The sequence below is a fragment of the Grammomys surdaster genome, unplaced genomic scaffold (genome assembly GCF_004785775.1).
Source record: "Grammomys surdaster isolate TR1022 unplaced genomic scaffold, NIH_TR_1.0 371, whole genome shotgun sequence".
In the NCBI taxonomy this organism is placed as follows: Eukaryota; Metazoa; Chordata; class Mammalia; order Rodentia; family Muridae; genus Grammomys; species Grammomys surdaster.
In genome coordinates, this window is record NW_021604790.1 from 662614 (window position 1) to 687406 (window position 24793).

At 44.0% G+C, this 24793-nt stretch overlaps 1 protein-coding gene, 1 long non-coding RNA gene and 1 pseudogene across 2 annotated transcripts in view; 1 reads left to right on the forward strand and 2 right to left on the reverse strand.

The window, feature by feature from the left end:
- Dnajc7 (DnaJ heat shock protein family (Hsp40) member C7) overlaps window positions 1–21832 on the reverse strand; it is a 36312-nt gene extending 14480 nt beyond the window's left edge. Inside the window, exons 1-4 of the mRNA XM_028780425.1 lie at window positions 21698–21832; window positions 5071–5159; window positions 1692–1816; window positions 1327–1440 (exon numbers count right to left, since the gene is read on the reverse strand). Of these exons, the coding sequence (XP_028636258.1) occupies window positions 1327–1440; window positions 1692–1816; window positions 5071–5159; window positions 21698–21774 (405 nt within the window). The 5' untranslated portion in view covers window positions 21775–21832. The remainder of the gene's footprint in view (window positions 1–1326; window positions 1441–1691; window positions 1817–5070; window positions 5160–21697) is intronic.
- LOC114632018 lies at window positions 3616–4187 on the reverse strand (annotated as a pseudogene).
- Window positions 21833–22029: 197 nt separating the features above from the next.
- LOC114632019 lies at window positions 22030–23415 on the forward strand. Its single transcript, XR_003713034.1, has 3 exons — window positions 22030–22118; window positions 22199–22488; window positions 23092–23415. It is a non-coding gene; the product is annotated as an uncharacterized LOC114632019 (long non-coding RNA).
- The last annotated feature ends 1378 nt before the right edge of the window (window positions 23416–24793 follow it).

The window sequence follows — 24793 nt, forward strand, 5'->3', positions numbered from 1 at the left end:
ATAACTGACCTCCAACATGACTACCAACAAGCCTGCCCTCATACAAACAAGAGCACAAGAGCACATAGACACATAAATTAAAAATAAAAGGAGCCACAGCTGTGGTGTGAGCCTTTAATCCCACCAGTCAGGAGGCAAAGGCAGGCAGATCTTTGTGAGTTCAAGGCTAGCCTGGTATACAGCACAAATTCCAGAACAGCCAGGGATACACTAAGAAATCCTGTCTCAAAAAACCAAACCCCTACTCCAAGGAAAATAAGAATTAAACATTTCCTTAAAAAGCTGGTGATAGGGGCTGGAGAAATGGCTCAGCAGTTAAGAGCACTGGTTGCTCTTCCAGGACCTGGGTTCAATTCCCAGCAACTCACAATGGCAGCTCACAACTGTCTCTAACTTCAGTTCCAGAAGGTCTGATGCTCTCACAGCAATACACATAGTGTTAGTGACAAACAGACTCTTCCAGCATGGAGACGATCAGGCCAGTTAGCCTGGGCTACGTGGAGACACATTTGTTTGTTTTGTTTGGAGACAAGTTCTCGTGTATCACGTAGCCTGGGCTAGGCTTAAACTTGCCATGTGGCTGCAGATGGTCTTGAACTGGTCCTTCAGTTTCCACTGTCTAAGTGCTGGGGTTACGAAGTGTGCACCACCACATATGGCTTTATTGGGAAAGGGGATCAAAACCAGGGCCTCATCCACAGTAGGCAAGCACTGTCCAGTGAGGTATATTTCCAGCCTTGAGACCTTATCTTTTAAAAGAAAATAAAAAAGGGTAAGACCCAAATTTTTTGTTTAACGTGGACTTCCTATCAGGAAGACAGGAGACACAGAATGAGTTACAGAAAATACGGACAATGTAAGCCAGGGGTCGGGCAGTTTTGAGATGCTCACTCAAATGCATCCAGGTACCCACTACACGAAGGTGGAACTGAAAGACGTGTGCTTCCAGCTTAAGTTATGTCTGAACATACACCAGTTCTTTCTGACAGCACCAAGGTCTGAAACCCAGACTCAGAATATGCTAGACAAATGTTCTTTAACTGAGCTACATTCCTGCTTTGACTTTATTCAAATGCTTTAAAACGTTACTTAATTCCTTGAAGCATTATGCCTATCTGCCCAGTCATCTCAGAAGTCTTCCACTTTATACAGACTGAAAACTCATTCAATAGTTAAGAGAACAGAGTCCCAGAGACTGTGAGATTTGCCTAAAGTTGGCTCAGTGTGGCTGCTGGTGAAGTGGGACTGTCAGTCCTGCCTTATTGGGTCTCTATTCTTTCCAGAAGCACTGCTCCACCACCTCTCGGAGGAACACATCAGACCTACCTCCTGCTGTGCCTGGGCATTCTTATGATCCAGTTCTAGGGCTCTTTGGAAACTACGACATGCTGCCATTGCATTCCCAAGTGAGAGGTGGCACTTGCCTTCTCGAAGGTGTCCCTAGAAGAAAGAGTACAGAGGAAGGAAAGAAACATGACTGCACAGGCAGAAAGGAATCAATACAACAGCAAACAGTCTAGACACCAACACGCAGTGAAAAGGCAGGGTAGTGGTTCTCAGCAGGAGCACTCGATCTTCAAGGGGCATCGTCACAATTAGGACATGGTTGTGGCTGTCAGCAGTTGAAAGAGGAAATGCTCCTGGCGGAGACGCTACAGAGCACTCTTCTACAGCAGAGCTCCACTACGTACCCGGACGAAACTGTCGTCCAACCTCACCGACTGCTGCGCATCGCCAAGAGCTTCCCGGAACCGTCCAAGCATCATCAGTGTGGCCGCTCGATTACCGTAATAGCTGGCATTTTTAGGACACATATCTACAGAACAAATAATAGAACGTAAAAAGCTCAGCACAGAGGGCTGGAGAGATGATGGCTCAGTGGTTAAGAGCACTTGTTCTTACAGAGGACTTGGGTTTAAGTCCCAGGACCTGCGTGGTGGCCCATGAGCATCTGTAATGCCAGTTCTGAGATCTAATCCCCTCTTTTGATTTTTGTGGGCACCAAACATGCATGTGGTACACACACATACATGCAAAACACTCAAAACACATGAACAAATCAAAAATATAAAATATGTAAAAAGAAAGTTCATCTGGGTATAGTAGTTCACACTTTAATCCCAGCATTCGAGAGACAGCAGCAGCAGCTCTCTAGAAGTCTAAGACCAGCCTGGTCTACAGAGCCAGTTCCAAGGCAGCCAAGGCTACCTAGTGAGACAAAAGGTCAGCATGGGCTACTAATTTTAAGTAAAGGCTACCTATCAAAGGACTATTTCACAGGAGACCTAGAGAGATGTTTCAGGAGCTAAACTTGTCATATAGTGCGAGTATCCACATCAAGGTCTCCAGAAGCCAAGTAAATCCTGGGTAAGCATGGTGACCTGCCTGGAACTCTCGCCTTGAAGGGAGAGAAGGGGACCTCCAAACACACTAGCTCTCAAGACTAACCCTATTAATTAGCTCCAGATTCCACTGAGCCGCTGCCTCCATGAATAATAAAGAAAAGCAATCAAGGAGGATCCCAACATCAACCTCAGGCCTCTACATGGTCACACACACACACAAAACACACACACACACACCACAAAAGTGGGGGGGAAAATCAAACATAAACATGTTAAGGGAACAGGACATAGGAAGCTAAAGCAGGATTTCTGACAGTTCCAGGCCAGGCTGTCTCAAATGAAATATCAGAGCAAGGCGTACACCTTTAATCCCAACACTCAGAGGCAAAGGCAGGAAAATCTCAGTTCCAAGACAGCCAGGGCTATTATGCAGAGAAATTCTGTCTCAAAACCAAAACCAACAAACAAAAACCATTAAAACGATTTTGAGCTATCTCATCACAGGCAAAGTGACTGTCATCAACAACGTTGACAAGAACTGTGGAGAGGATGTGGAGAAAACGCATTCACTGTGTGTGAGTGGGGCTGCAATTTAATTCAGTCAACATGGAAATCAATTTGTCAAGTTCTGAGAAAAATTAAAAATATAAGCTCCACAAGACCCAGCTCTTTCTTTCCTGGCATATGTGTACTCAGAGAACACTACATTTTATGACAGAGGTTGTGTATACTCATCTTTATTGCTGCTTTACTGGCCACAGCACTGGAATAAACCTAGATAGCCTTCAACGGATGGATGGTTAATGGAAATCTGGCACACAAATTACATACATACATACATACATACACACACACACACATACATATATGTACAATTATATATATATACAAACATACATATACACACACATTTTATATGTATAAAAATAATAAAACGGGATCCTGTTCTGCTCTTAAGAAAAATGCAGTCACAAAACTGGAAGATCTTAGAATGTGTAATACTGGGTCACACAATCTCAGAAAGAGAAAAAAACTACAGGCTCCCTCACATGCGGTCCTAATCTATAACTTATATACACATATAAACAAATGTGCACATAGGTACAGTGTAACATGCAGAAAGAGAGCAAGAAAGGGCAACTCTCTGGCCCAAGCAAAGACTGCATGCAGGTGATGGCAAGAGCTATGGAAGACGTACAAACCTCATTTTTCCCCTAATTCTAAATGTATCACAGTTTTTGGGTTTGGTAGTGGTTACGGTTGTTTGTTTGTTTTCAGAGTTTCCACCAAGTGCACTTTATTGAATCCACTGTGGACAGACAAGTGAAGGTAACATTTGCATACACATAGGGTAAAGGGTCAGGGCCTCAGCCTGGGGGCAGGGCCAGATGTGGAACTCAGGGCAGCTAGAATCCAGAATGTGGCACTCTTTGTGAAAACGACTGAAAGACTACCACAGAGGTTGTAGAGAAAATAATGATGCAGATAATGACCATGAGGACACTGAAGACCAGGGAGCTCATGTTCAGGCACTGAGGCGTAGGCCTGGGCGCCAATCACATTGCCCACTATCTTCCGGTCCCTGGACTTCACAGAGTAGGCATAGGCAATGAAGCCCAGGCAGCAGGCATTGAAGAAGAGTGTATTGAACAGGGACCAGACCACATGGTCAGGCACAGAAACCTCTCTGGGCATGTTGATCACAGTGGTCCTCACAACAGCTGAGTTGTTGGGTTCCCCCAGCTCAGTCACCCCGTACTCCTCTTTGATTGTCTCATAGCTTGGAGGAAGCCTGGCATTGGTAGGCAAGAAGGCTTGAGAATTGTGGCTCATGGTATTGACTCTGGAACAATCACCCCGTCTGGAGGATGGCTGCTGCTACCCTGGTTTTTAGTGGTTACGTTTATTAAAAGTGTAAAAACCTAACGTGAAGCTCTGCAGCTGCAGAGTGCCTACTGTAACTACACTCTGGTTAATTTCATCATGTCATGTTTTTTATTTTCAAAGTTAAAAAAAAAAAACCCAAAAAAATCAAAAACCACATGTGGGTGTGCGTGCACACACACACACACACTCACACAAATAATAATGATAAAAGGCTAAGGAGTGAACAAGGATTAAAGGAAAGTGCAGCCCAGGACTGCAGGGAACTCCTTTCCATGCTGACTTCTCTTTAAAGACCGCCTGCAGGCAACCTAGAAGGGCGATGATGCATCCAGTTTTTAAGGTTACGGCTCTAGGGGCTGGCCAGTAGTACAAAGGTAGAGCCTTTTTACACAGGCATTCACAAAGGTCTGATTTTATCCCCAGCACCACAACACAGCACAACACAAGAGAAAAGTTACAGCTTTGAACTGCCCTTTTGTGGGTAGAGAGGGTCAATGTGCTTAGTGAACTATGGTGTGTCTGTGACCTGTACGTGAGCTCAATGGCCATCTTCAACCATAAGCAAGTTCAATGCTGGTCTACATGAAACTGTCTTAAAAGTAAATAAAATACGCTGACATGTTAAGAACATGGAGGTCAGACTCGTTTCCGTCCCCTAGGACACAGAAGGAAGCACCAATCATCAGGTGCCTGTGTCTGGGCATCACTGTAGGCAGAATCTCTGATCCAGGGCATGAGTGAGTCGTGAGTTCCGTGGGTCACTAAGAACGGCTTTTTAGGCAGGAACCACTTACAACGTCTGGCAAGTGAATCACCTGCTGCATGTAATCCTTCTTACCTATGGCTTTTGTGTAATAGTTATAAGCTTCGTTGTAGTCCTTCTTAGCATAATATGCATTCCCTTGTTCCTTGAAGGATTCTGCTTCCCTGAAAAGGAAAAGGAAAAGTCACATCACTATAATTCAGGGATGAGCTCAAAACAGGCAAGCTTCACGTTAGTGTGATACTAGAAATAATTTATAGATCTGTCCAACAGGCCAATAGACCTAAAAGAGATCTATTATAAAATAATCCAATCCATTCACAATCTATTCAGGGACATTCAAACAAAATCAAGAAAATGCCTTTCAGTTGGGGGTGGTAGTTCGCACCTGAAATCCCATAGTTTGGAGAGGCTGAGACAAAAAGCTGCTGTGACTTTGGGGCCAGCCTGTGCTACAGAGCAAGACTGTGTTAACCCACCAAGTAAGGTATCAAATGCCTACAATCCTAGCACTTGGGATGTGGAGTCAAGAGACCAGGGTTTCAAAGCCAACCCTTTTTACACATCAAGTCTGAGGACATCTGCATTATCTGAGATCTAGTCTCAAAAAACAAAAGCAGGGGCTGGAGAGATGGTCCTCTCGCAGAGGACCAGGTTCAGTTCCAAGCACCCACATGGTAGCTCACACCCACCTGTAACTGCAGCTGCAGGGGATCCAATGTCCTCTTTTGACATCTGAAGGCATCAGGAACACAAGCAGTGCACATCCATACTTATAGGCAAAACATTCATACACATAAAATATATATTTAAAAAAATCTTTACACACACACACACACAAACACACACACACACACACACACAACAGGTTGGAGCAATATCTTGGATCAGTGGTTAAGAGCACTGACTGCTCTTCCAGAGGTCCTGAGTTCAATTCTTGGCAACCACATGGTGGCTCACAACCATCTGTAATGGGATCTGATGCCCTCTTCTGGTGTGTCTGAAGACAGCTAAGTGCACTCATAAATAAATAAATCTTTTTTAAAAAGCAAACACATATGATTAGTTAAATGAGCCACTGAAAGCCAGCACTGAATTTTCCAGTATGTCACAACTACCGCCTTTTTTGTTTTTTGAAGGGCTGGGTTTGAGATAGTGTCCTAACTTATAGCCCAGGCCGGCCTTGAATTTGTGGCAACTCTGCCGTAACCTACCAAGTGCTAGGATTATAAACTTGTGATACTTCAATATTTACAAACTTCTAGAAAATACTTTGTAGGTAATTCCACTGGGGACAACTGACTTCTCAGTATGAAATGGGACACAGCCTTAAGATCTTAATAATTTAGTTTCCTGAAAGTGAGCTGCCCATTTGTCAGTGGAAGAACAGTAGGAAGTGTGTGACCAAGGAACGAAAGCACACTGTGTAAGACGGAAGACAGAGTGAAGGTGACAGCAGGGAGTCAGACACTGGAGGAAGTGCTCATCTCTCCGCGCCCTCTTCCACCACGTTCTGCCGTGTGGTGCTTGCTGACCTTTTCACCATCCGTCCATCAGTTTGGGTCAAGCCAAGACACAACAAACAGCATTGGAAAAGAGCAAACTAGAAAACTCTACCAAAAGCACCCAGAGCAGCTGGGTGTGGAGGCACACAGCTTTAATTCCAGCTCTCAGGAGACAGAGACAGGTGGATCTCTGTGACCTTGAGGCCAGCCTGGTCTATAAAGTACATAGTAAGCTCCAGGCCAGTCAGGTCTACACAGTAGAACCTGTCTCAGAGGAGGGAAAAACAAGAAGTACCTTAAAACATTCTATTTCCCAACTTGAATGATAGATGATTCTTTACTGCAACATAACTAAGTACTTAAGCATGTTTCTTTTAAAAATTTTTGTTTCCTTTCCTATTTGCCATAGTCATGTAAGAAAAAGGGAAATCAGTTCAGGGTTGCCTAGAAGAGATAAAATCATAGTTTTTGGTGTTCCACTCTAGTACTGGGGATCAAATCTGAGCATCTATACACGCCAGGACAGCCCTGTGCCACTGACTACAGCCCCAGCAGCAACAGTTCACTGGCGAGGATATGGGAGATTGCAGCTTGATCCTATGACAGACACAGCATAGGAGAGATTTGTGGTCATTTCTTACATATTTCAAACTACAAACTGGCAAAGCTCCCTCCATTTTCATACTTCCCCGACACTGTTCTGGTAAGCCCAACTGACATAGAAAGGCTGCTAGAAGAAAGGAGGAAAATGGGGTGACCTACTAATGTTGACAGATTTAAACTCTGCTTGATAGAAATCTGCCTAAAAAATCTCATTCTACTGTCACAATGCTATAAAAAGGCCATCTGCTACGAAAAGAACCCAGGAACAGCCTCCCTCACCTGCAAGACTTAAGAGTCTCAACTGAAATCTTTCAATGCAATATACAAAATTCCTTTAAACATAAATTAGGCAAAGTGCTATAAAAACTCTAGGAAAAGCTTATGTTTTAAGAGCAGACATGCCAAGAGATTCCATGGGCTTCCCCTAAACTGGATTCCAGAAGCTGATAAAACCACTTTGAAGAAATGTAGTAAACTCTGGCATAGATACTAACCCATCTGTAACTAAAATCTATCTGCTTCTTCAGTCAGCAGTGACTAAGAATAGCCAGATCCTTGAGGAAAACCAAAGCATCCAGCCACTGTGCCAGCAGCACAAGCTTATTAGTAACAAGAAACAGGACCCAGAGCTACTGGTTGGTGGTCTTTCCTCAACTCTGCTCCCATGGTGCCTAGCACACTGCTGGCTTCTAATGTAAACCAATGATGAGTTCAGTGGAAACCACTAACAGGTATGTGAGCCATGTCATTTCCATGCACGACTAGCCAACTCGGTAAGTTTCACTGTCATGTGCCCCACCCCTCCTCAAGAAATTCAAGTCTCGAGTTTAAATAACCTGCCCAAGGTCAGGGAGTGACCATGTTTGTCAGAATCCAAAGTCATATATAATATCTAAGCTTCCTAATGCTCACTTCTGCAATACTGATAAGTTTTAAACTGATCTGTACTATTGGAAGTGAGGCAAGGACAATAAAACTTAGTTCTTTAAACTAAGACACAAAACAGCTCTGGTGTGAAAAGTCTGTCCTAGGACTGAAATCTGGATTTACTCAAGCATAATGAGGCCCCTAAAAAAATCAGTCACAGAGGAATGGGGCTCCTTTCTCTTTAAGATGCAAGACCTAGTAGATGGACTTTGCCTCCCCCAAGAAATGCATTTCATTTTAGTAACTGGTGAGTAGATTCCATTCTAGAGCAAACAAAGCAAGTAATGTAGAGTCAGCCCACAGCAAAAAGAACAAGAATTGTGTTGTGACAAGTTGCCATGTTTTTAACCTCACACGCACATCAGGGCAGAATTGGCTATTCCCACAGCTTCATGAAATGCGTTTATTTTCATAGAAACGTAGCTGATTAGCAGCTGCCTAGACAACAGGCTTAGGCACTTGGTGCTTTTAGACTAAATGCTTATTTTTTTTGTATCCAGGTCCTATGTCCAAAGAGTAGTCCATTATCATTTTGGGACCTCCCCAACCACACAAGACCTACAGGCCTGACCCTGAGACCAGCAGAAGAGAAAGGGGATCTTTGGAATCTGTCGGGTCACATCAGGAACAATTCCAGAGCTAGAAAATTCAAGTCCTGCCTTTTTTCAAATCCTGAGAAAAGTTGAAGCTATTCACACTGCCCTTACAGTAAAGTGACTGAAGGGTGAGGTGTTAAAGTGGGTCTGGCAAAGAAGAGTTACTTAACCCTGGGAATGAGGGCAACCTGGAGATGGCATCTGTCACTGCTGCCAGGGTTATTAATTAATTCATTTGATAACTAAATGAGATTTCAATATAAACCTGTTAAAACATATCAGTACCGAGAAAGGAAGACTTGAGATTGTTTTCTATGGGCATGACATTAAATTTGCAGCTCTCAGCAGGCAAAAGTAGGTGGATCTCTGTGAGTTTGAGGGCAGCCCAGACAACACATAGAGAGTTTTAGGCCAGTCAGGGCTATCTAGTGAAATCTTGGCTCAAAAAAAAACCAAATAAAGCAAACAACAAAAACCTAACAAAAACCCAAAATTAAGTTCAGATTAGACCCTGAAATATTAAAGCAAAATATCCACATCCAGAACTGGCCTGACAGTGCTAACAACTGTAATGCATCTCTTGTACTTTTAATACTTTCAATCAAGACTGCACAGGCCTTCTGAAACAATGATATGGCGAGCCTTCCACTTGTCTTCCAACAAAGCAGTAGTCACAAACCACAGTCACGCAGCACGGTCATGCAGGGGTACCACAGTAAGGGCATAGGTTTCATAACTTCTAGAAACCTTTGCTGTTCTTTGTTTTCATTTGCTTTTATCAGCTTTGCCCAGGCTGACCTCAAATTCACTGCAAAGCCAAGAGGGACCCTGAATTTTTGGTCCTCCTACCTCAACGTCCTAAATTGTGTCACTGCACCCATCTTAATTTGTGCTGGATTGAACTCAGGACTTCACGTGCATGCAGAGCCCAGCCTATGTTCTTGGTTCTCTTGTTTTGTTTGGTCTGTCTTTGAAATTTTTACTTTTTAAACATTTTACTTTTTTCCCCAAGATAACTATGCATGAGGTAAAATATATTTCAATAAATGTATACACCATTGCAATGATCATAGAATATTTTATTTTTTTACTCGGAACTATATTGTACCACTGAGCTATATCACACTTTTCCTTATACTTGTTAAGAGTCAGGATCTCATTAATTGCTCAGGTTGGTCTTGAACTCCTGACTCAGCCACTTAAATAGCTTGAGGTTATAGGCCTTCAACATGAGGCCTGGCTCAATACATGGAAGGGAAGAAGCATTTCCTACACGTTGTTCTGTGACATCTATACTGATGTATAGTGGCACACATACAAGTGAGTAAGAGTGAGCAAACGAGCAAACATTTTTTTCTTTCCTTTGTTCCTTCCTTTCTTTCTTTCTTTCTTTCTTTCTTTCTTTCTTTCTTTCTTTTTTTTTTGAGATTAAGCCTCACTATGTAGCCTTAGCTGGCCTGGAACTCAATATGTAGACCAGGCTAACCTTAAACTCAAGAGATACTCATCTGACTCTGCTTCCCCAGTGCTGGGATTAAAATTAAAGGAGTGTGCCACCATGCCTGGCTGCAAACAGATTCTCTGCATACATTCAAATGGTCACCCCCCAGATCAGCATCCTTCTTGACAAAGGTGGGCAAACTGAAAAGTCTTCTCTTCGTATACATTGCTGTTTTATGATGTATTTTTTTCACTAGTCAGAAAACTGCAGCCTTGAAAACCCACTGCATCCACACTGCATCTGTTAAAATCTGTGTGCCTGAGTTTGTAGGAATACTCCCTGAATCTGCTGCTACTAACTACTCCCACCAGTACTGCCAAAGAATCACTTGGTATTACAAAAGTTCTTAGCAGGATCATGTGATCAAATCAGACAACTTAGGCTTATGGTCCCCACCCAACTTTGCACATTTACAGCTCACTAAATTAAAAATACTCTAACACAGGTGCCCTATAAAAATGTCCATTTTCTCTCTAAATACCTCCAAGATAAACGCTTAAGCAATTCTGCCTTAGGTCAACTTAACTTTTTTAGCAATTACAAAGACATTCAAAAACCTCAGTCAGCTTCTGTCAGATACTAGATTCAATGGGTGGCAGTTTTTAAAAACCTCCTTAGGCTGGCAGGATGGTTCAGGGGGTAGACACGTGCCACAAAACCTGATTTTGATCCCTGGAACCCACATGGTAGAAAGAGAAAACTGACTCCCCAAAGTTGTCCTCTGACTTCCACATGTGTGCCACAGAGCGTGTACATACACAAAAGTGCTTAGAGCAGCCACATTGACCCCACAGGTAAGATCTTTTTAAGATGAAGACTTTAATGTGTAAAGGTGTTTTTTATCTGTGCGTGTACCTGTGCATCACTTGTGTGCCTGGTGCTCTCAGAGGCCAGAAGAGAGTTCTGATCCCCTGTAACTAGAGTTATACAGGCAGTTGTCAGCTGTCATCTGAGTGCTGGGAACTGAACCTGTGTCCTCTGGAAAAGCAGCCAGTGCTTTTCCACTGAACCATCTCCTATCCCCTAGGCGTAAGACTCTTCATCAGCTGTATCATTTTAAGCTTTTTTTTCCCCCAAAGGGAGGAAAAAAAATTGCTTCAGCCACTGCATGGAAACTATTGTGCAACATTTGTAACCCAAGAAACACTGATTAGATTTTTATATGTCAAACACTGCAACTTTACTTTTACTTCAAGTGTTTGGCTAGAATACTATATGGGTTAGGCTTTTTGTTTGTTTTTGTCAACTTGATACAAGCTAGAGTCATCTGGGAAGAGGGAACTTGAACTGAGAAAATGCCTTCATAAGACTGTTCTGCAGGCAAGGTTGTGAGTGGTACCATCAATGGTGGTCTTGGGTTGTATTAAAAAGCAGGCAGTAAGCGGCACTCCATGGCTCTGCTCAAGTTTCTGTCTTCACTTCCCTCAGCGACACAGTGTGAGCTAGGAAGTGTTGGGTGAAATAATCTTTCCTTCCCAAGCTGCTTTTGGTCAGGGACTTATGACAGCCACAGGAGATAAACTGGGACAAACATTTCTTAATCAAGTTGAGCTTCTCCAACCGTATTAATAATGATTCAGATCAAGAAAGATACAGTGGTTTAAATGAGGCACACTTCAGAGTTTTCTGAACTGCCGGGTTTTTGCACTCCTTGGTGTATTTTTTACTCTTGTTAAGTAGCTAGACAGACATGATCAAGTTAGAGGTCACTGGAAACGGACCCTCTCCCCATGGTCAGCTTTGCCTCTCTTTAGAATTTAAAATACCACATGAAAGGTGAAGGTAACAGGACTTAGAAGAAACCCATTACAGGACAACTACTTCTCACAGGTCAAAACAGAATTTCAATTCTGTCTCAGGACGTGACATTATAAGCTGCCCACATGACATTGCTGTACCTTTTCTTAGGAGTTAATCCAACGGGGACTGCCAAGAAACCACACCTCGCCGGGCAGTGGTGGCACACGCCTTTAATCCTAGCACTTGGGAGGCAGAGGCAAGCAGATTTCTGAGTTCGAGGCCAGCCTGGTCTATAGAGTGAGTTCCAGGACAGCCAGGACTACACAGAGAAACCCTGTCTCCACCCTACGCCACCACACCTAGATTGCTTCAGAGATTTACATCTCTTATCTTGCCTATCTTGTGTTTTCTGCCTAACCTATGATTTCTCTCTCAAATTTAAAGCTTCTGGCTCTACTCTGTTTTTTAATTCTTTTATCTATGAAGCCAAAAACCAACAAAAGGGAAGCCCAATGCTCAGGTAACATTTGTAACAAAACATCCAGTTTTGCTAAAATTACAGCTAAGGGCAAAATGCTCTAATTTTGTAAGAGTAAAGAAGTGTTCAGCTGGGCAGTGGTGGTGCACGCCTTTAATCCCAGCACTTGGGAGGCAGAAGCAGGCGGATTTCTGAGTTCGAGGCCAGCCTGGTCTACAGAGTGAGTTCCAGGACAGCCCGGGCTATACAGAGAAACCCTGTCTCGAAAAACCAAAAAAAAAAAAAAAAAAAAAAAGTGTTCAGAATCCTTTGATATTGAGAAAAGTTTAGCGGGGGAGAACTATTTCTCTCTCCTCATGGTTGCTGGGGCTGCAGTGTGTACCACACGTCAGGAAATCAAGGTTCCCCACTATTGCAGTCACAGTCTTCCACAATGTTACCTTGTTCTAGAATGTGGCACCTCCTTTCTTTTAGTCAATCAAATTTACTAGCTACTTGTTGATCTAGAAACATCCTCCACCCTACAGAATTTACGGGATCTTGGCCAGTCTTAGAGTAGAAATTCTTTCCTCCTCCCCCTTCCCCAGACCTCTTGTCCCCAGTGGCATGTCACAAGGCCTGTTTCATGTTGTACTCTCTCTGACCTTCCTGAGAATAAAGTAAAAGAGCCCGACAGCCTCGAGTTTACTCCATGCCACCAACAAACAAGTCACTTTATTTTTCTAAAAGATATTTAAAAATTAAACCAACTCTAACCTACAGATAAAATTTCCATTTAACATTCATATACGTAAGTGAAAATCATATGACTTGTGAAAAAAATATATAAATACTGGGGTGCCTGTGAGGTACTATATGCTGGATGCTTTCTAACCAGCCAGAGAGACAGGGTGAGCGCTAGCCACTGGAAAGCTACCTGCTATCCAGGGTCTATCTTCCTTTTTTTGTTTTTAAATCCCAAGGTTCTTTATTGTGCTTTCTTTTCACTTCAGGGTCAAACTTTTTTTTTCTTCCAGGTTCAGTAGAGATGCACTGAGATGGATTTTAGGTGTCGGGCAATCGGCAGTGAGGGAAGCTGAGATAGATTCCACAGAAACTTCATAGCACAACTAAAACTACTCAGTTAGATAAGGTAGCTTACACCCATAGCATTCCAACACTTTGAAGCAGACAGTCTGCTACAAAGGTCAAGGCTAGCCTGGACTATATAGTGAGTTCTAGGCCAGCCTAGGCTATGCTGTGCAGCCCTGTCTCAAAAATCAAAAATTTGGAGCTGGAGAGATGGCTCACTGGTTAAGAGCACTAGCTGCTATTGCAGAGGACCCAGGTTCAATTCCAAGCACACACATGGCAGCTCACAACTGTAACTCCAGTTCCAGGGGATCAAACATCCTTACATAGACACACGCAGGCAAACCACCAATGTGCATAAAATAAAAAATAAAATATTAAAAAAAAAACTCAAAACAATCTCTTATTCCCAAAGAGGAAAGGTGGAAGACAAAGATAAAAACTCCTGAACAGATGAACATGTTCAAAATGTACTATGAACATTCAAGGAGAAATCTCAACAGAGGCAAACCAGAGAGCCAAGTACATTACAGGGAGCTGTGGTGACTACACAAGGCAGCAGCACTCTCTACTGCTGGAGGAGAGAAGGACACCCAGCACTGGCTGGAGGTGGCTGTCCCAGGGGAAGCAGGGCTGTGATGCACCAACCCCTGCAATCCAAATCTTAACAGAAATCCCATCACCAAAGGCATAAGGACACTCACAAAAGGAGCCACCTCAATAACTAACAGGCACCACAGGGTTCTGGCATTTACTGCTCCTTTACTTAATTCTTGGGAAGGAGAGCTTCAGAGTAATGAGCCTTTCTGAAGCAATTCTGAGAGCACAAGCCTGGAATCTACTTTTCAGTGTTAGCCTGAGGCTGATGTTCATATATCCCTGAGCCTACCTTCCATCTTTTGGTTCTTCTATGACAATGCAGACATCCTCACAGGAATGAGTACTTTCTAAAGAGATACTTGCTTCCCACTCCTCAGCTCTCAGACTATTTGCTGAAACATGGCCTCATGGATTGGAACCCCCAGGAATGGTAAGCCATGGGAAGGAATAAGCTAAGGCCTAGTGCCGGCCAGAAGAGGAACATGTCTCTTAGAGGTCAGACTACTTTGTAGAGCAACTGTGCTAGGTCAGTTTTGGGAAGGACCATGCTTTAACCAGGACTGCTTAGTTACTGCATGTTGTTACTGAACTTCTTTATCTGCTCCTCTTCCCAATATGGTCACACTGAATAAACCTCTGTGTTCTTTACTGTGACCTGTCTCTTTAACTGGCTACTAAAGATGGTGGCTGAGCTCAGCTGTTAGCACTGCCAGGCCCAGGCTTGACCTTAACAGCTCTGGTAACATCTCTCATCTTGATGGAGACAGCAGTGTCCCTCGACAATCTAGAACTAAGGAACTATAATTAAGGAATGGCTACTTCCAGAGCTGGCAAGATGGCTCAGTAGGTAAAGACACTTGCTGCTGAGTCTGAGGACCTGAGTTCCATCACCACACTCACAGGTGAAAGGAAAGAACTGACTGCCACAAACTGTTCACACTCACACACATGCACACACATGCACATGCACACACACACTCAAGCAATGATGTTTGGAAGGATACAGAATATACATATGGAAACGAGAGGGCAGTATGGACTCTCCAGTAGCATTTTTTTTTTAAATTTTTCGAGACAGGGTTTCTCTGTGTAGCCCCAGCTGTCTCACTCTGTAGACCAGGCTGGCCTCGAACTCAGTAATCTGCCTGCCTCTGCCTCCCAAGTGCTGGGATTAAAGGCGTGCGTCACCACCGCCTGGCTTCCAGTAGCACTTTTATAAAGTTCTCTTGGGCTCTTATTTCAAGAGGTGCTAACTCTCTCAGAGCAAACTGCCCAAGCAGGAACTTCAGGCAGAAAACACAGCAGAGCCCTGTTCACACTACTGTCAAAAGGTACTAGATTCAGAAGAGATGGTCAGCACTGCTTATCTGACCACTTAGCTTCCCCACACATCAAACGCCAATAGAAAAGGTCTTAAAAGGGCTGGAGAGATGGCTCCGCGGTTTAGAGCACTGACTGCTCTTCCAAAGGGCCTGAGTTCAATTCCCAGCAACCACATGGTGGCCCACAGCCATCTGTAATGGGATCTGATGCCCTCTTCTATATGACTGGAAAAGTCATATCCACTACACACCACCACTCTCAAAAGCTCATCCATACACACTTTTGCCCATCATGGTTTCTTTCTGGTTAGGGAGAGAAAACAACTGCCATGCCAGTACAAACAATGGCCCCTTGGAAAGCCCACTCTGAATCCTGTTCCTACTGATGAGACTTGGCTTCAAAGAATACCTGGACCGCCGTCTACATAACTTCCACATCACTCAACACTGGAGAATGAGGAGAGCATTGGTGTAAGAAGAGACAATGACTCCTCAACAGGACTCTGTGCCAGGCGACAAAGCACCCACACAGCAGTCCATCATTGTTCCCAGTCTTCTAAAGTCCTAGAGCAAGAAAGTAAAGGCAGGAGTCCAGTACTCAATTTTTTAAAAACTAGCTTCAATGACTAAGTCAAGCCCTGATTGGCTGGAATGTACAGTAAGTCTAGGCTTCAGGCCAATCAGAATTCCTGTTGTTGGCAAGTTACTAAGCACTAGAGCAACTGCCACTCACCTGGCCCAGTATTTCCCTAAAATTGCTCAGTTTACTCAACACTGGTTAATATATAAATCTAAATTACATTCAGGAAAAGAAACCTCCTATATTCTTCCTTTGTTCCACTAATAACTATTTAACAATCTTCTACATGTTAATACCAGGATTAAAGTAATTTGCTATATTCAGGATTCTGTATTCCTAAATTTATCCCCTTCCTTAGACATAACTCATTTCTTCCATCTCTCATTTCTTTAGCTGTGAGTGACACTTAAAGCATACCAACTTGAAGTTTTTCTCATTAATTTGACTTCAAAGTCAAAGATAAATTCCCATTCAGCTTTCAGATGTAATGAAATGTCTAGCTGTTTGCCCTAGAACTCTTTGAGAAAGTGAACAAATTCCTAGTGTTAATCAGGTTGAAAGGAGAGGGGTATTCCTGTCAACTCTTTGGTTAAGTAAGGCTATGAAGTTCAAAAAGGCTTAAAAAGCAATAGCAAACAAATAATAACAACTGCAAAACCTGGGATGTGAACCCAGCAATGTAGATAGTGAAATAAAAGACAGAGTCTAATCCACAAAGGAATCAGGACAGCTAAATAACAATAGCCTAGTAGAAATGTCTCTTCCAGTGTCAGCACTCCAGAGGCAGTGGCAGGCAGATCTCTTGTGAGTTGGAAGCCAGCCCGTCTACACAGCAAGTTTCAAGTCAGTCAGAGGTACCTAACAAGGCCTTGATGAAAGGAAAGGAAAAAGGAAAGGGCAAGTAAACAAAAGAAAGAGAAGAGAAGATAGGATAGGAGAAGAGAGGAGGAAAGAGGAAGGTGGCTTTTGTGGCAAGAGGGCTCAGCAAATAAAGCAGCTTGCCTCCAAAACTGACAATCTGACTTTGATACCTGGAACCCTTATGGCAGAAGGAGAGAACTGAACACACACACACATACACACACACACACACACACACACACACACACACACACAGTTTAAAAAAAGAGAGAAGAATGGTGCTTGCGTGCTTTAGAACAGATAGAAAAATGTTAGCTCAGGGCTGGAGAGATGGCTCAGTGGTTAAGAGCACTGGCTCCTACAAGGAAGGACCCAGGTTCAATTCCTAACACCCAAATGGTAGCTCACAACCATCTATAGTTCCAGGGTATTCAAGGCCCTCTTCTGACCTCTGCAGATACTACACACATCCGGTACACAGAGATACATGCATGCAAAATACTTACGCACATTAGAGAAAATTGAAATATGTGTAAAGAACAGATTGTTGGGGCTGGAGAGATGGATCAGTGATTCAGAGCACTTGTTGGTCTTACAGAGGACCTAGGTTCACTTCCTATAACCCACATGGTAGATCACAATCATCTCTAGCTATAGTTCCAAGGAATCCAATGCCCTCATCGTGCCTCCATGGACACATGGACACATGTATGTGCAGGCAAAAACTCATACATGTAAAATAATTAAATCTAAAGAAAAGAAATATCAGCTTACAGAAGCCAGCAAGAATGTCCTATTTCCCCATTTTGTGGCTCCCTGATTCTTTTGGATTTCTATGTTCAGTCACACCCGATGCAGAATGATAACAGACATGCTTCCTCTTTAGTGATCTGTTTGAAATCCATCCATATGTCATAATAAAAGCTATCTACAGAGACCAATAACTAGAGACCTTTATCAAGACAGGCATTATATGTATGGGAAGCGTCCCAGAAACAAAGGCATCAAGTTAGGTCTACTGTTGAAATGTCTGAATCTTAACCCCTTATCTACAAAGTAGCAGACAAAGAAAAACAATTTTGGGACCAGTAAAATGCCCAGCAGGCATATAAAGATGCTTACCACCAAGCCTGACAACTTGAATTCAATCTCTGGAACTCAAATGGTAGAAAATCAATTCCCAAAAGTTGTCCTCTGGCCTCCAAAGTTGTCAGACACAAAGGTAACACACACACACACACACACACACACACAGACACACAAAGATAGATGTAATTTTCACACACAGAATTCCATTTTGGAGTGTGCTAAAACTCAGCTTAGAATACCTGGAATGAAACAGATGTGCCTTCAATACTCAACACTAAAGAAAGAGAAACAAGAGAGTCTCCGTGGGACTTGAGGGTGGGTTCATGTGTGCGTGCATATGTGGGGGAGGCCTCTTATTCCTGGGCTGCTCTATACCTTTTCAACATATCTTTTACCCTGCTTTTGTAGCTGCTGTGAGACTTGTGACAAACTAATGCGTGCAAACACCTAAGATATCTCTCTCTCTCTCTCTCTCTCTCTCTCTCTCTCTCTCTCTCTCTCTCGGTTTTTCGAGACAGGATTTCTCTGTGTAGCCCTGGCTGTCCTGGAACTCACTCTGTAGACCAGGCTGGCCTCGAACTCAGAAATCCGCCTGCCTCTGCCTCCCAAGTGCTGGGATTAAAGGCGTGAGCCACCACTGCCCAGCAAGATCTTTCTCTCTAGACACACTGAAAATGAAGAAATAAGATGCAGCCACAGAAAAGGTTGCAATCATGAGGTCCAATGTCTTGATGTTCCGCTCATCTTACCCCTCTGTAGGATTGTGACAATTTAGCAGCAGCAAGATCCATTAGATCTCAAGACATAGGAAGGAAGGATTCCTGTTGGGCCTCATAAAAACATTCCAAGGGACTCACAGGCTGATGTGTCCCTAAGTGATCTGGTAGTAGAAGGATGTAACCAGAGACTTAGTCAAAGGGTTCTAACAATGCCACAATAATAAAGGGGTGCTTCAGGGGATGCCCTTCCCCATCACCTGCTATGGCTGCACAGGAGTATTCTAGGTCCCTACTCTACCTTCAACAATGGGAAAAGTACACAACAACGTTTTTCATACCAACAGATCCTAATGCTCACTCTTCTAAGGACGTCTGACACAGTAGAGGTCAAAGTGATTTTTTTAAGTTATTTTCTTTTTATCTTATATACAGAACTGGACTCTAATGAACATATAAAACTAATTAGCTTTAGTATGTCTAAAATCTGAGCTCTATTACACGCCCATTAAGAACGAATTTTTCAGCCAGGCGGTGGTGGCACACGCCTTTAATCCCAGCACTTGGGAGGCAGAGGCAGGCAGATTTCTGAGTTCGAGGCCAGCCTGGTCTACAGAGTGAGTTCCAGGTCAGCCAGGACTACACAGAGAAAACCCTGTCTCGAAAAACCAAAAAACAACAACAACAAGAATGCATTTTTCACTTTTATTTACAGTTAGACTGACTTGGTGGTAGATAACTGCTTGTCTGTTTGTGCCTTGAAGTTTTGCTTGTATGTATGTCTATGAAAGGAACTAAATATCCTTTTTCTTTCTTTCTATTTTTCTTTTTTTTTTTTTGATTATCCAAAGGCTTTATATGTTTGGTAATGCTCAGTTAACAAGAAGCCCACACAATTAGAGGTGTTACCCAACACCTAACCTAGATACTACCTTAGACTGCTAGAGACACGTCTACATCCACTGCCATCTTCCCTTCTTTCAGGAACTAAACTTTCAACTGTTACCAACAGTTGTGAGCTTCGGTGTGGGTGCTGGGAATTGAACCCAGGTCCTCTGGAAAAGCTGCCAATGCTCTTAACCACTGAGCCACCTCTCCAGTCCCAATAGCTGTTTTATAATCAATAACATATTAAGTTCCACAAAAAAAGTCAGTTAACCAAACACCATGCTTTACATGATGTGGCTGCTTTATAACACTACTTGTTTTGCTGTTTTATGTTCTCTCTCTCCCCCCCCCCCCCCAACCCCACACACAAACATGTAGCCCTGGCTAGCCTAAAACCGTGGAGATCTGGCTGCCTGTGAACTTATAATTGTCTGCTTGCCTCTGCCTCCCAAATGCTGGATTATAGTGAGCACTACCATGTCTAGCTTCTTACTGTAAAACCCGGACTGATGAATTCTAGCTCTTTCTGCCTCTGACTCCCAAGTGCAGGCATTACAGAAGTATGCTGCCACACTCAGTTTTTGTTTCTTAATATATCTCTCCATAATAATTTATCACCATTTAAGACAAAACACCCTCTCATCTGTTTTGTTTTAAGGAGGAGTTGCTTTAGAGAGGGGACACAGAAGCGAAGTCTAGCCAAGCATAATGGTTGCAGACCTTTAATTCCAGCACTTGGGTAGCAGAGGCAGATGAATAGATCTCTATGAGTTCAAGGCTGGCATAGAGAGACCTGTTTAAAGTCCAAATCAGAGACACTCTCTCTACAGGAGATTTACACTAAACATGATAGATTCCTTAAATGACATATGGCCAAAGTCCCTATGTATAGCAGTAAAAAGCACTAAATTCTTTGCAAATATATGTTAAATAAGTTTAAGCTCCGTTTGTGTTAGGGAGAGCCTTCCTTTCTCCTTTTGCAATTCCTTGAGTTACACAGGAGCAGAGGATGCTTAACTCTAGACACTCAAACAGGAGGAGGAGACTAGGCTAAACTGATAGCTCAAGGGATCAACTACATTTTGTCTAGCTGCTCAGCTTTCAAGCCAGGGACTACCCACAACACACCTGATAACTACAATATTCATTGTAGCTCTCTGAGTACCCGCTTACATGTCTAACTTGGACAGTAAAACCCTCAGAATCCTGTTTTCTAGATCTCCTGAACTGACTCTGTTCACCACCAGAAAATATTCAGACTTAAGACATACCCTGCAGGCTTGGTATAAACACATGAAACACACAGGAAGGAGACTAAGGGCACCGTAGTCCATCCTGAACAAAGGATCAAATTAATCTGCAACTGATAAAGGAATCAGTTCACCTTTGGTATCAGAACAAGTGCGCCTGCTCCCAAGCGTGTTCCAACCCTGCTTCAAAAACCTGTTCTTAAGCCGGTGTTAGAATTCACCGAGTGTTCTAGAAAAACCACTCACTCAGCAGCTTCCCAGGCTAGGCCAGACTGGCAATCTCGAGCTACTGCAGCTGCCCAGCAGTGCCAACTGCATCTAAACAGCTGTCTTCCTTGAGCTTAAGAATGCTCTTGGGAGGAATGGCGAAGAAGCGTCTGACCCGTACTGCAAGAGACAAGCTCCTCACTCGCCCTTCTATCTATCCATTTTTAACTTCTACGGCAATCAGGGGGCCACCAGGTCCATACAGTAGGCATACAATCTCTCAGACTCACACTAAAGACCACTAAGTGTAATTAGTGAGGAAAAGGAAGTGAGGAGGAGAATGCAGGCTTTGGAGACGTACAACAAGGACAGACAACAATGCACACAAGTTAACCAGAGCGGGTGGAGGTCGGGGCTATGTTAAGGAAGTCGTCATTGACGCCGCGACGCCTCCCCCACTCTGAAGCCGACCTCTGAGATTCCTACCCCCCCCCCCAGACCGGGCCTCTACGATGAAGACGACCTTCCTCCCCACGACCGAACGAGACTATGCCTCAAGCTCCCGGCTAGGCGGAAGCAGAAGGGGGTAACAGATCCCCTAAGTGTGTCCCTTCAGGGGGGTCTATGTCGACTCCAGCTCAGATTGGGGGGAGGGTATCTGCAAGAGAGACATCGTCTCTACATTTAGGGGCTGCCTCGCTGACGAGTCGACCTTCCCCAGGCCACAAGCTGCCTCTCGCCTCCTCCATGACTCTACCACCTGGTTACCTCTTTGCTTCTTCGTCCTCCAGCAATTCAGGCTCGGTCGCCGCCATTACCACATCGCACTCCGCGGTAGCCGCCATCTTACCGCCGGGACCAGAGAGCCGGGTGGGAGGCAGGCGATGAAGAGCACTTCCGGTTGGAGCATCGAGCCGCTGGGCAGCAACGCGCCCAGAGGGACTCCCTCGAGCCCGTCTACCAACGAGAGGCTCCGCTTGGGGCCAGAGCGGCCTCCCATCCCTGGAGGTCCACGGTGGTCTCCGCGCTGGGGCGGGGGCCCAGGGACGGTTCCTGTGTGTAGGGGGCGCCACTTTACCCGTGGGTAGGAGGAGGGTACAGAAAGGATGTTGCCTCTCTAGGCCTAAGCTTGCCTCAGTATCCCTACAGCACGGTTGCCATAACAACTAGCAATCCTAGAGAGTCTCCGGTAAGGCTTGGGAGTCTCGCCCCGGTGGGTGGATACTGGGTCCCCAAGACTACCTTCCCGACCTAGCAGTGTGTCCACAGCTTCCTCCCAGGAAAGGCATGAAGAGCTACTTTGAGCCCAGTCCCCAGCTTTCATCAGTTCCTGGAAGCCCTGCCCAACCAAGCGAGGGGAACGCAGGGCGTCTTCACCCTGCGCCTTTCATCCTCCACGGATCTCTAAGCACCAACTGGTTCATCATCCCAATGACGCGGACCCTTTTATGAGGCTGCTTTCATGTCGGCCGCTTGGGAGTGCCATCTCGGCGTTAAGCCTAGAAAGGATGACATGGCGCCCCAGCCCCTCCCCCGGAGTTTATAAGGCAGCTCATGGGGTGAGGTCCCTTTTCCTTAGTGTCTCCTGTACTCCTACTTCTCATAAACTCTACCCAGCACGCTTGTCTGGCCAAATGTGTGAATTGGGAGGACAGCGTAATCATCTTTGTAGTGCCACTACCACACACAACAGTGTTTAGTTGTATTAAATTGGGGCCCTCTGGGTTTAAATGTGTGGAGGAGACGACCTTGAGATTGTAATTTAAAGCCAAAAGGAACGAAAATAAGACAATGGAATTTAAACATGGTCTATCCCCCTTCCCTTAAGGAAAGCTATGTGTCAAAGTCTCTAACCTTATTTGTAGGTCCTTATTACTGACGAAATGGACCACAGGGGCCACGGGATAGAGAATGAAAGAAAGCTGGCCCTCAGTGGGTTGGAATGCTGTGACCTTTAATACAGTTCCTCATGTCGTGGTGATCCCCAGCCATAGAATTATTGTCGCTACCTCATAACTGTAACTTTGTTACTGTTACAAATTGTAATGTAAATATTTTTGGAGACAGAGGTTTGCCAAAAAGGGCATGATCCACAGGTTGAGAACCTCTGCCTTAATTAATAAGTGGACTGAACTTGCTTTTCATCCATTTCTCAACAACAGGGGGAAAATGCAAATTTTTATTCCTTCCTGAATAATTCCTTATGTTGGATTCCTTCTGTTCATCTGTTCAACTGATCATCACATGAAACACATAAATCATACAGGCCTCAGAATTGCCCTTGGCTTGCAACCTTGTCATCAGTGCTTTATGTCCTCACGCCACACATTCCCCAAATCTCCTTTTCATCCCAAAGTCGTGACATTAAAAGCAAATAAATAAACTCGGAGATTTCAAATAGTCTTCTAACCAATCCTCAGTTTCATCTTTGTCAAGTCTTGGCTCTTCCTAGAGAATGACCTTCCTTGCAAAACTGGATGGAATATGTCATTTCCCTGAAATAAACCTACCAATGACTTGCTGTTGTGGTGTTTGGTCCCTGGCCTCCCACACATCTTTGCTATTTGGCTAGTATCTTCAATCAATACTGAGCCTCTAAGGGATTTGTGGCTCCAGAAATGTCATGAATCTTGTCTTTCCTCTGTATGATGGCTATCCCTGGTTGTCAACTTGACTATATGTGGAACGAACTACAATCCAGAACTGGAGGGCACAGCTGTGATCCAGATCTTGAGGATGGAACACAGGTTTCTGACCTGGATCTTGACATAGAGATCTTGAGGCATAGAGGCCAGGAAAAGCTTAGGCCCGGGCAAGGTAGTACACGCCTTTAATCCCAGGAGGCTGAGGCAAGCAGATCTCTGAGTTTAAGGTCAGCCTGGGACAAAGCAAATTCCAGATCCAGATGTGGTGGTACACACCTTTCATCTGGGCCACACCTTCTGCTAGAGACCTACATAAGGACCTTGGGAGAAGGAAGACTCACTCTTCTTTGCCTGCTTGCACTTACTTGCCAGCACATCTGTTGGATCCTACCATTTCAGAATTACCAGCTTATGCAGAAGACCAGCTGAAACAACTAGCCTCGAGGGACTGAGCAACTACTAGATTCTTGGACTTCCCATTCACAGCTGCCCATTGTTGGGTTAGTTGGAATACAGACTGTAAGTCATTAAAATAAATTTTAATTTATAGAGACATTCCATAAGTTCTGTGACTCTAGAGAACCCAGACTGATACAAGAAATGTCATAGTTCTTGTTGTATTTCCTCTGCTTCACAAATCCAGAGATTTCACAAATCCTCTTCAGCTCTTCAAACCTGAACACAGACACACCCCTTTCCTCCCTTCTCTTTGGTATCTGTCGCCTCTAAGTTAAATGCCCCTCTGCAGTGCCCACAGCACCCCACTTCAATAACAGCATTCATCATGGTTTGTTTTAATTGTTAGTTTGGATGTCTAATTATTCTAGACAGTGAATTTATGGCTAACCACTCTAACTTGTAGCTTTTCCTTTGTATATGGCCCTAAGCAAGACACAAACAAGACAAAGCAGGTGCTGAGGTGTTTGTTTCTTTGGTTTGGTTTGTTTGTTTTGAAACAGGGTCTCTGTGTAAACTATGCTGTCTTCAGAAAATCTCTCTACTGCATCCTCCAAGTGCTGGGATACAAATGTGAGCCTCCACTCCAAGTTCAAAAAATTCCACGTTTAGTTGAGTGTGGTCGCATAAGCTTTTAATCTCAGCACTCGGGAGGCAGAGGCAGGTGAATCTCTGAGTTCGAAGCCATCGTAGTCTACAGAGTGATTTCAAAGACAGCCAAAGCTGCACAGAGAAACTTGAAAATCAAAAGAAAACAAACAAA